We start from the raw sequence: 12,355 nt of genomic DNA on the forward strand, positions 1-12,355 counted from the left end.
AGGGAGCCTGCTTTCCTCTCTCTCTCTCTCTCTGCCTGCTTCTCTGCCTACTTGTGATCTCTCTCTGTCAAATAAATAAATAAAATCTTTAAAAAAAATTACAAACACACCCAGTAATCTGCCTTTAGGAACTTCCCTAGACACATATCTACACACGTAGAAATGACTGAGAACCAGTTTATTTATTGCAGCATTGTATATAATAGCAACATATGAGAACAAAGCTATATGCCCACCAATAGAACATGGGTTATGCAACATACATTATGGCCCACCCAGTCCATATAAATGGAATATTATGCATCTGGGAAAAAACTGACGAGAAATTTCTCACATCCCAAAATATATGGGTAAGTGAAAAATAGCAAGGTGCTGGAAAGTATGGAAATGTCACCATATGGGTATAATAAATAAATAAATAAATGCAAGAAAAAATAAAATAGGGGCCCTGACTTGCCTAAGCATGAAATGGTTTTGGAAGGACAAATGAGAAAGTAAAAATCGCTGCCTTAGAGCCGGGTGGTAACGGGAAGACGGAGGGCGGGGCTGGGAGAGATACTTCCCGGCGTCCGTAAAACACCACCACCAGGTTTTGAAGCTCCGAATCATAGGAGTTAGTTACTCTTTTGGAATGAAACAAAAACACGTTTTTAGAAATTGTGCTGTGCGTAAACCTTTTTTTTTTTTTTTTTTTTTTGGTGCCGCAGTCCCACGGCGAGGAATTTATCTCACGGAAATACTCAAGGGCGCAAAGCCCCGCGCCCTAGGAGTTTATTGCACGGTGTTTCTGTTGGGGAAAAACAACTGGAACAGCCCTTCAGCGGTTGGGAGAAGCCGGGCTTTCCCCTGCCGGAGGGATCCTTCTGGTTCCGTCACGGGACAGCGCGAAATGGTTGACCCGAAAAGATGACCCCTGCGGATTAAATGTGTTTAAAAAGGTAAGTTGCCAAACAGCTTCTGTAAGACGATTCCGCTTTTTCAACGTTTGTTTGCGAGAGTAGAAGAATCTGGAAGGACGCACCTGGAACTGCGAACTGTGGCCATCTGGGGGAGCCTTCCGCCGCTCCAGGCTTTGTTTTGTTTACGCGGAGCCCCCATTGCTTTTTGAAATGCAATCCTCCGCCGGTCCTTCTCCGAGTGAGGGTGGCCCTGGAGCCCGGCCCGGGCTGCCCGCAGCCCCACGTGCCGCCGCGCTGGGCCGCAGCAGGGGCGAAACCCGCCGCACACGCCGGCTTTGGTCACCCAGAGATGTGCAGCTCCAGCGGCTGGCTGGAGGCCTGTGAACTGAGCGCGGAGGGCGCGAGGGGCGCGGATTTACCTAGGTATTATTGCTTTCTCACCCCCCGCTGGCTTTGCGGGCGGAGCGTCGCACTAACAGTCGCAGAGAAGCGGGAGACTCACTACCGACCTCACCGCCCAGCGCCTCGCACGACCCCCTGCTCCGGCCGGGACCGGATTCTAGGCGGCCCACCACCCCCCGGCCCTGGAGACCCAGCGATGAGTCAAACAAATATATTCAAGGTTTTCCACGTTTTATATGTCGGTGGTTTGCAAAGTAGAGGGCTGCACAAAATTCCAAAAATATGGCATTGGTAATTTTTTTTTTTTTTGCATTGGTAATTTTATGTTTTAACAATTATTCTGGGTTCTGGCACCATCAGGGTTTCATAAAAGAAACGGTATTGTAACGTCAAATAAATGAGGACGTCATCTCAGAATGAATGTTGCTCCCGGGCATGGGCGTTGCAGTCTTACACCTAAAAAAATAGGTGACGTTGACTGCTTTTTTGTCTTCTTTCATTCACTACATAAATACTGTGTATTGTGTGCTAAGAGATGGGGAGATGGTGGATTTGGACGGCACGGTGACCTCTTCCGTGGTCCTGGCGCAGGGTCAGGTCCCTGGATCCCAGCACCTGCCTCCCTGGAATTTCGCTTAGGCCTCGCTTCCCTGACAACTCTGGGGTGGGCGGGTCAGGAACCCCGCACTTCACAGTGTCTGAGACAGTCTCCTGTTTGGGAAGCTGAGCGCTAGCGCCTGGGTCTGGCACTTAGTAGGTATTCACTGATGTTTGTGAAAACAATCAAGTGAAAGGCAAGACCGCAGGAGAACCTGGGAGAGAAATGGTTCCAGAGGCCTTTGCGGGGGGCGGGGGGCAGCTAGCACCTAAGAGCCGACCCAGACCCATCCCCACCCACCCCTGCGCTCCAGGCCCTGGCTTTCTCACCGCTGTCCACTCTACTGCTTTGTAGACCAGATCCGGTCCTGGCGCTGTCCTGTCTTTCCCTTTTCGCATTGTTGGAGGCCACCCTGACACCCTCAGGCCCTCCAACCTCCCTCCTGGATGGGTGGGGGAGACCACTCAGCTCTCAGGGATTCCGAGGCAGGCCCACCCTGTCTCGGTGTCCTCTATCAGAGTTTCTCAAATTGGGGTTGGGAACTGGTGGGGTGGGGCGGATACACGCTGTGTAGCCCTAAGGCTTAACAAGGAGTGAGGTCAATCTTTATTTTCTTTTTTAAGATTTATTTATTATTAGAGAGAACGCTGCAGGGCGGGGGGAAGAGGAGGAGAGGAGTGGGAGACAAGAGTTTCCAGCAGACTGCGCTGAGCGGGGAACCCAAAACATGGCTCAGTCTCCTGACCTTAAGATGAGGACCTGAGCAGAAAACAAAAATGGGATGCTTAACCAACTGCCTTACACAGGTGCCCCAGGGCAATCTTTATTTTATATTAAGCAAACAGGAAATAGAAGTATAATTAGTATGCTTCCTGTGCCCCCCCCATGCAAATCAAAGAGATATAGGGAGGGAGCTCAGGGCCACTGTAGCCCCAGGCTCAGTCCAGGGTCATTGAGGAAATGGCCTAGAGCCAGCAGGACCCATAAAGGCTCCCTCTCCCTATAGATGGTGCACAGTGGGCCAATGTTCCCAACCAGAGCTAACCATCTATCTATACCAGCCCAAGGACACACACACACCCACGGTCCCCTCCCTCCCCTCCAGGGCAAGTACTCCCTCAACTGTCCTAGGCTCCTTGCTCTGCAGGTGAAGGGGTGGAGGTAGGAGATAGAGGTGCTGAGGGTAGGGGGACACCTAGAAGCTCTAACCCTGCAGGTGTGTGTATATGTGTGTGTTTGCACGTGGGTGTGGTACACACCCGGGCGATGTGGCAGTGGGTCCACGGGCACTAGAGCCCAGTCTACCACCCAGAACAACAAAAACAGCACGAAACACAAGGAGCCTGGCAGAGTTCCCTAAAAATGCAAACTGCACGCAAAACACATCAATAAGAGGACACATTCGGTTGCCAGGACTGCTTCTGTGTGTGTGTGGGCGGGGGGGGGGGCGGCATGTGTGTAAAGGGGAAAATAAAGACCAAAAGGATAGCACCTGCTCTAGACCCTTGAGGAGAATGCGGGTACTTTTGCCAAAACAAAGCAAAAGGAAAAACATAACAAACAGAACAAAAACAATTCCAGGGAAAGAAAAAAAAAAAAAACCCTAATACAACCGCACACGCCCCCAAACTAAAAATAACATATAAAACCAAAATTCCATACAGTCCCTGTATGAACCATTCAAACCTTTCAACTGCTGCCTGGGGCCTGGGCCTGGGTAATCACGTGTATTCACAGACTCTGATTGAGGCCAGGGTCCTGAGGTCCACCCACGGCCCAAGCAAGAGCTGGGTCTCACTATCCTGTGCTCATTTACATAAAACAATCTGCCCCACCTTCTCGGTTGTTTAAATGCCCGCTGGGCAAGTGGGCAGGTGTGCCTTGTGGAGCTGCTCCAACTTGTAGGGTGAGACCTGCAAGGTCAGGGCTGAGCTGCTGTGCGTCCAGTGGCTTTTGTAAATCCAAGCAGAAAGCAAGCAGATTCGAAGCGAAGCTGAGCCCAGATTTGATTGCAGGAGGGGGAGTCTGTTCCCCCACCCACCCAGGCCGCTCTCAGCTCAAGCCCCAGAGGCCTTGGCCTCTTGCCCAGCGTCTTCGGATGAGTCTGGCAGCCAGGGCCCTGCCTGGTGCAGGCCATTGCCTAGCCTGTTTAAGGGTTTGGAGGTTCCCCGTTCTGGAACACAGCAGCACTGCCCGCAGATGGGCGGTGGGCACGGACTCCACTAAATTCAGTGCCTCCCTTCCCCACACCCACAGCGAGAATTGCTAGATGGTGCTGAAGGCCCTGTTCTTCCTGGGTTTTCTTACGTCCTTAGACACCGGGTGCATCCATCAAGCTCCCAGGTGAAAGCATTTCAGCGAGTGGGTGGTGGTGGGCGGGTCAGCTGTTCACTCAGTCATGGGGTCCCTAATTTTTTCCTGTCCTCCTGCCACCAGAGGTGTGTGGAAATGAGGAAGGGGGTTCTCCACTTCTCACAGAAGGGGAGTGCTGGGGGGGTGCAGCGTGATCCTGTTTCACCGGGGCCAAGGTGCTTACATTGAGCTGAGGACAGAGGATGCAACCAGAATGGCGGGTTGGCACCCATTGGCCTGAGGGACCCCTTCAGGGTAGCAGGTAGAGGTCCTGAGCATTATTCACAGAAGTCGGTGACACTAGCAGGCGACCCTGCCGGCTCTATCCAGAAGGGTTGTTGAATTTGCATCCGGATTAATCTGGGAATCACTTAGGCACATCTGAGTGTGTGGGCGTGAACAGAGATTGTGAGGTTGCTGGATGTTTCGGGTGAGAGTTGGTCCGTGTCTTCCAGCCGCCGATGTCCCGGGTCCAGCGAAAAGGCCATTGCATCTGGTCCGCCCTGTGCGGTGAGAGCCGAGGCTAGGAGGCGGTCTGTCAGACTGCCTCCAGCTCATGGTTGGCGCGCCGTTTCCAGTATAAAACAAAAGGATCCCCCATCCATGCTCCTCACCAACAAGAGGCTGTGCACGCAGAGGTGTGTGGTGGCCTGCAGGGCTGTCTCATCTCGTAGGAGCCTGGCTGTGTACACGCGGGGTGGGGGGGTATGCAGGCATGCCTGTTGTGCACACTCGCCTGTCATCTTTGTGGCCTTGTTTGTGTCCGTGTGTGGCTTGAGGCGGCCTCCATTTTGAGGTGGGGATGCAGCAAGGTGGGCCTCCCTGGCTCCCTGACCCGCATTTCGCCGAGGCAGCAGGGGACTTGAGCAATTGGTGGAGTGAGGGTTCTTGAAGGTGATTGGGGGAAGGCCACACCTCGTGGTCTGCAAGGTAGCACTAATCCTCCTTTCCACAGCTCTCAACCCCTTTGCTGCACAGCATTTTGCCAAGGCAAAAAGACACCAAGTCCCCGATAGCGGGGTTGAGCTGAGCTGGAGGAAGCTTCTGAGGAAGGAGGTTCATTCCCTGAGTGGTTTGTGGGTTACCTCAGAGCAACCCCTTTTCGTTCGATAGAATATTTTTGGAGATCCTGCTGGGCGTTTGCAATTTTATAGACATCACCTCTGATATTTAGCACTGACTTTCAAGGTGACAGCTCTGGGTTTCTATGTACAATGAGGAAAATGAGGCACAGAGCAGTAAAGAAAGTGGCTTAAATTTAAAAGCCTCTAAGGCTGGTATTCCAACCCAACTTCATTTAACTCCAGTACACACACTTACCTTCTATCCCCCTGTGCCTTGGAACTCCCCTTAATAGATCAGGGCAGAAAGAAACAGAAAGAAGTGCTAAGACCCAGAGGAAGTGGGGTTCCTTCCCAGAACTCTCACCCCATCAGCAACCTAATGGTCTGTGATGGCAAACACCTCCCTTCTACATTTTTATGATTTCCTCCAAAAGTACTTTGGGACGCTATGCCCTGGGACATCAAGGGCAAAATGCATTTGCTACTTAAAGCACACCAGAGGAACATTCATCCCGATGCCAGGCTTTTCATCTGTTAGAGCCTCTACCCTGAGCCCAGGTGGGGCCAGGAGGGACGCAGGTGACCCTGGCTAGGAGTAATTAGGGTTAAATGACATGCCAGGTATCTCAGGCCTGAAATAACCTCTTTTCATTAAATGAGAAAGGGCAGAGGGATTTATGAGGACCTTATGTACCTTTCCTTTCTTTCTTTTTATATTATGCCAATATAATGCATTGCTGTATGTGCACACATGCATTTATAAAAACATATCTCCTGACAATGCACACAAGCTGTTCCACATACAGTTTGTGTGTGTTGGAGGGGTGTTCCTCTCTGTCCCGCTGTGGATTGCTTCTAGCGTGGGTGGCCTCCACGCTACCACACTCCTACCTTCTGTGAGTTTACAACTGAGAATTATTAAACTGGCCATCTGTACACAGAATTTATTTGTTCTACATGCAGAGTTAGTAGAGTGGAAGCGATGATAGGTGGCATAGAACTCACGATGGTCTGGAACTCACAAATACCCACAGATAGTGTATGAGGTGGTGAGTGTGGCAGCCAAGGACTTGAGGGTCTTAATCTCGGAGTGTGGGCTTAAAGGGCTGATTTCTTTCTTCATTTCCGGAAGCCCTGCAGATTTTCTCAATGGAACTCCAAGCTGGCTGCTGACATCTTGTATTCAGGGCATCCTACAGTCTATGAGAAGGGATCCAATTTAATCCCAGGTGCCCAAAAGGTCCACACACCTGATGGAATTAGCCCTCATACCCAGTCCTGTAACTGCCTCAGCCCAAGCCTTCCCTCAGAACAGCGCTGAGTGCCCCATCTCTAGGGGACCACACCTGACACCAGGAGTGTTTCCAGAAGACCAGGGTCCTTGAGTCTGTGTACAAGACAGTCTATCAGTTGACTTTACACTGGGCTGCCTCCATGCTCAACACTAGCTCTGTCCCCCATTCCCAGAGCCACTCAAACCCAGCGGCTCTGGGGAAGCTGTGCAAAACCAGGCCAAGGTGCCCCCCATCTGTGTGTGGGTGGCCTAGGTCAGATCAGACAAACTCGGGATCCTGGCGCTGGAGTGTCCTGGGGCCAGCGGCAAGCTGGTTTCCCTTCCCCAGGACCTGATGGCCAGGGAAATCAGCTCTGGCCGGTGGCCTCGAAAAGCCTGGCGGCTTGCAAGAGGGCGCTCAGGAAGCAGAGGCAGTAAAAGAGAAGCGGGAGGAAGCCGGGCTAGGGAGTTGGAGGAGGCCTTGGGGGGAGCCTTTACAGGCGTGTGGCCTCTTCTGGGCGCTCGGTCTGCGGGTGCCCGCGCTCCGAGATGCTGGGGGAAACAGACCTCAAGGCTCTGGCCGAGGCCTAGGGACAGGCTGACCGAGAGACCCCGGAATTCCCTTTCTCCTCCCATCTCTCTGGGCGAGGCCCCGATCCGGCGAAAGCTGAGCCTGCAGCTTCCAGTGAGGCTCGCTTTAGGGGTCTGGGAAGTCTCGGCCTCGAAGCGAGGAGGCCAGGAGGAGCCGGGTACTCGGGCGCAGTCCAGAAGCGCTTGTAGGAAAAGAGGGCTGGGGAGCGCTCGGCAGAGAAAAAGGCCAGGAAAGAAGAGAGGAGGGCGAATGGCGAGGGAGAAAGCGAGAGCGGTGAAAGGCCAGGCCGGGAGAAGGCCGCAGCGAGAGCCGGCTGGGCCCGGGCGACGCGAGGAAGTGGGAGCGAGCGAAGCCCAGGCGGGCAAGCGCCGCGCACCCCGCGCTCCGTGCCCGGGTGCCCTCTCCCGCGAGCAACCAGTGCAGCCTGCGTCGCTGGGAATGAGAAACCAGGCTGGCCAGGCGGCGAGGAAGCGCCTGGCCTCTGAGCGGAGCGCCGGCCTTTTCCTCCCGGGGTTCCGGACGCTGGTCCCTCCTTGCCCTGACCCCGCTGAGCGCTCGTGACGCTCTTCTCCGCACCCGCCGTTTGGGACGCGGGGCGGGGACCGGCTCTCGGCTTCCCGCGCTCGCGTCTGTGCCCCCGCCACCGTCAGAGGCTGGGATGGGCCTACGGTGAGCGGCCGGCCCGAGAGGCTGAGAAATATAAGGCAGTGACACGGGGATCTCTTTGGTCCCGTTCGCCGCTTTGTCCCCTGCACTCAGCTCAACGTTCAGCACACAATAGACGCTCAGAATAATACTAGCTGAATGAATGACTGAGTGATGACTGACTGGTTGAGTACATGAATTGGGAGGTGGAGGCAGCAGAAGAGCGGTGGGGGGGGGGGGGGGCGGATCCGGTGAGCCAGGACCGCGCGCTGTCCGCTTACCTCGCACCAGGATGCGGCGGCAGTGGTCTGCCTCACCGAGCCCGGGGTGGCCGTCGCTGTCCGCGCGGCTCTCCCTGGAGCCCGCGGGGCTAGAAGCAGAGGTCCCTGCAATTTCCCTGGGGCTGCGGCGGCCGGCATCAGTACCCAAGTCCTCCGCTCCGCCTCGGTCCCCGCCGCGGCCGCCGTGCGACTCCCGGCGTGCGGGACCGCGGTCGCGCTCGGCGCCCCCATCGCCCATGCCGGCCGCCACCGCCGCCTTCGCCACCGCCTGGCCAGTCTACGCTACCCAAGCCCGCGACTCCCCGCCCCTGGCGCCCCCGCGCCCCGGCTCCCCTCGCGCCCCCCGCCCGACTCCTCCTCCGGCCCCGCCCCTGCCCGGCTGCTCCACCCATCCCTGCTGATTGGGCAGGAGTCGGGGTTCTCCGACTCCCAGAGGATTCCGTGGCAGCTGCGCGGCGCGGGGGTGGGGAGGAAGGGAGAGGGTGGCCCATTCCTTCACCCCTAGTCTAGCCCCACACCCAGCTTGGCAGAGCGAGTCTGGGGCGGCCCTGGAGTGCTGTCCTAGCCCTACGTCCTCCCCTAAAGTTTATCAACTCCCTCCCCCAACCCCTTGCCTACTCTCCTCCTCACTCCCTTCATCCCAAGGGAAGCAGGCTCCGCGTTCCGGCTCTTTCAGCGGGATCAATAACCGCAGTGCTCCAGGAAGGCGACCCCAGAGAGACCAAGCAGAAAGGAGGTTGGCCATGCTCCGGCACTTGGCGGGGTCGGGGGCTGGGGGCAGGGACTCGGGCCTGGGGTTCAGTACCCCACCCCCGCCCCCAGAGTCATACCTCCACCCACACTCAAGAACACCGACAAACTTCAGGCGGGTCCCGGCGTTCCCGGGAGGGCAAGGCCTGGAATGTGGTCAGTGAGCCTGAGTGAGGCCAGGGGTGGGGGTGGGGGGCTGACGGAGTGACGCGCACCCGCCGCGGGAGAGGAAACACGTGCAGACAGACAGCTGGGGCCAGGGGCCCAGAGGGTCGAGTGAGGCCGAGACTGGCAGGCAGCAAACGCCCGGTTCCCCTGCGGCTCCCCGACCCGCACCCTCAGACTGGGTTAGCAGGTGGGCGTTTCCTTGTGCCACCCCTACCCCACCGGCCTCCGTGGAGCTGCCTCCTACCCCAGCCCTGGTCCCAGGTCCCGCTTTCGTGGGCTGAGAGAAGCGAAGCGCGGAGGTGACAGCGGCTAGGAGCCAGCTGCGCTGGGAAGCGAAGGGGTTGGGAGTCTTTGGGCAGAGCGCTCGGCCTTCCGAGGCGTCACGGTCCCCAGCTCTTTCTGAGGACCCCGGGTTCACCCGATTCTGGCTTCTCCTTTGACAGCACCAGGAGAGGCCAGGCTCTTCGTTCCCTTCGTGTGACTCAGAAAGGGGCTTGAAGAGAGATTGAGAGACCTCAGCGAAGACGCGTGTACAAGGTGTGTGTGCGCGGGAGGGTCGGTGAACTCCGCTAAAGCGCCGTAAATTACAGATTTTGCTTCCCTTTTCCCGCCGGCAGACTCGGTGAGCGAGGGTACCCCAGTCTGTCAGGGGGGATCTGAATGAGTGTCTTTGGGGGCAAGGCCCATGGATGTGCTGTGGGTAAGTGGTTGTGGCCGGGCTGAATGTGTCCTGGTGCAGCCTGCATGATTCGATGAGCCTTTCTGTGAATGTGCCTGTGTTGGTGCCTTAGCGTGTGTCCAGTGTGCGTGTGATTCTGTTCAATTTCAAACGCCCCCAGCAGAAAGCAAGATGGGCTGGACACCCCAGTTATGTAATTGGGTGACTAACAGTGCCTTGGTGAAGGGTTTGAGATGTACGAAGAGGGGAGGGTAAAGGGTGCAGGGGAGGAGGACTGCCGCTCTGTTCTAACAGAAAGGAACCTAGTAAAGAAAGAAACTTGTCTATTAGGTACTTTAGGTAGGGCAGGGGACCTCGGGATGGTGTTGGGGTGCTGGGCAGTGTGTGCAGAGGGAGGGCAGGCTGGACCCGCTGCCTGGCGCTGACAGTTGGTGGCCCCTGGGGCACTGAGGAGGGCAAGTTTATAGTTAGAGGAGGAACCAGAGCAGTGCGACCTCGCAGGTCCGAGCTCTCGGTTGGAAGGACCTATGCGGCGGGCACTGGAGGGGCCCCGCAGAACTCCTCAGTGACCCCCACATGGGCCAGGGCATCCTCCGTCGTAACCCAGTAGGTCACTGGTTGCCTTCGCTCAGCATGTTCTGCATTTCAGTCTTTCTCCCCTCTGACTCTCTCAAGTTTACTTGTTTCTGTTATTCACGTAAGAAGCAGAAAGTAAACACTAGGCTCCAACCTTCCCGGGCCCCCAAGCCCTCACTCTTCTGCCTGCCCACAGGCGCAGCCCCAGTTTCTGTTCAAAGAAGAGTGGAACAGCACCTGCTGAGCCCTGCCAGGTTTGTTTTCACCCTGTAAATTTTCATTCTACAAATAACATCTCCCAGTGCCAATAACTCCAGGTCTCTGTCTGGGAAATTCTTGCGACGTCCAGAATGGGCTCTGGGTGCCTGCATCCTCCGGCGGGCGGGGGGGGGGGGGCGGGATGGGGGCCGGTCTGCAGGGAGAGGCAGAAACCCGAGAGACAGGACCCAGGCAGTTGTGGCAACCTCCCCTTCCTTAGCTTCCGGCAGGGCTTTCCTGCTTCTGCAGGGTTCACTCGGGGCACGTCCTGCTCTTCCTCTTTCTCCCGCACTTTATTTATTTTTTTTCCGTTCCCTCTTTGCGGGGTAGGATTTGGCCTCCCCGGGACATCAGACTCTTTTAGCTCTACAGGCCTAGCCATCCAGGATTCCCAAGGACCTTTGTGTGTGGTGGGGGGCCTCAAACCAGGAAGAAGAATGATGGACAGGAGACCAAAACAAAAAGGGGGAAGAGGCAGGGTGGAGGAACCCAGGCTCCTGAGTCACTAGGCCTCCAGAAAAAGACTAGGGAGAAACGCAGGCTGAGAGAAGGGAGCACGGAGGTAGAGAGGCTGAGGAGGGGTGCAGGAAGGAAGCCAGCTGGGGAAGGCACCCGAAGAGGCTGCAAGCTTTGCCCAGGCCACAGAAGGAGCAGGGCTGAGCTGGGCTCAGGGGTCCAGGCCTGGAGAGGGACATGATGGGCTTGCCAGAGCACCCTAGGGATACAGAAGAAGGAAGAATAACCAGATACAGGATGGGGCCCCGACTTTCCAGGTTCTGAGCACAGAAGGGGATGCTGAAGGCTCCTGTGAGCTGCAGGCCCATTGTGAATGGAGGACCCAAGGGCTTGGCTTTGAGATACAGGGAGCTCCTGGGGGAACCTGGACTCCAACCCCCACTCAAATATATGCACACCTTGGCTCCCCGAGAACCCAGGATAGGTGACATATTCTGATCCTATGAGGCCTGCTGCCCAGCAGGGTGGGGGTAGGGAGACTCTTTACCCATACACGAGGTGGTGGGGCAGGGAACTTAACTCTCAGAAGGACAGAGGCTCACTCAATAAACTGCTAGAAGGCCTGGTGAAGGTGGATGGGGAGGGCCTAGAGGATCCTGGGAGAAAGACTGGACCAAGCCCACTCCAGGAGAAAAATCAGCAAGAATTAGAGATGGCAGTTAAGCAAGGTGAGACTAGAGAGAGGATAGCCTCCTTCCCCAACTCAGGCCATTTTGGAGAAACCCTCTGGACCCCTAGCACTAAGAAGCATCTGGAGAGTGCTGGGTTGGTGGAGTCCTTTCCTGACTGGCTGTCCCCCCCACTCCTACAGCTGAGTGGAGGAACCTGGACCACCAGGTGGCCAGGGAGCACCTGGTGGCAGAGCATCATGGGACTCTAGCCCAGAAAATAGCAGCTCCTTGTAACCAGACCTCCTCATCCTGCAAAGCAGGAGCCCACTATTTCTCTGGGACCAGCAGAGACCAACAGAGACTCATAGTGGGGATGGAACCTGCGCTATAAGCTGTGGACTCTGTAGGACCCAGAAAGGGCTGGATCAACACCTGAGGTCTGTCAGCACTGGAGCCTAGAAGGGTCAGAGGCACAGGGAAAGCCAAGGCTATGTCCCTGTCCCTTCCCTCTCCCCCACACACATCCCTCCCAGGAAGGTGCCTGAATCACTTTACAAAAAGGAAGGGGTTGTGTAGAGAGAGCATTTTCCATGTCCCTAGGATCTTGAGCAGGTTGAGATGACAGTGACCCTGCAAGTGTAGACTGGCAGTGAGAGCATAAAGCATAGGATGCATAGGCCATTGGTCCCAG

The 12,355-nt window shown here is 56.0% G+C and overlaps 1 protein-coding gene across 1 annotated transcript in view; it reads right to left on the reverse strand.

Moving 5' to 3' along the window:
- VAX2 (ventral anterior homeobox 2) overlaps positions 1-8,397 on the reverse strand; it is a 28,923-nt gene extending 20,526 nt beyond the window's left edge. Inside the window, exon 1 of the mRNA XM_082744037.1 lies at positions 8,107-8,397. Within this exon, the coding sequence (XP_082600163.1) occupies positions 8,107-8,344 (238 nt within the window). The 5' untranslated portion in view covers positions 8,345-8,397. The remainder of the gene's footprint in view (positions 1-8,106) is intronic.
- Positions 8,398-12,355: the final 3,958 nt, after the last annotated feature.

Source organism: Mustela nivalis (genome assembly GCF_964662115.1).
Source record: "Mustela nivalis genome assembly, chromosome: 8".
Lineage (NCBI taxonomy): Eukaryota > Metazoa > Chordata > Mammalia > Carnivora > Mustelidae > Mustela > Mustela nivalis.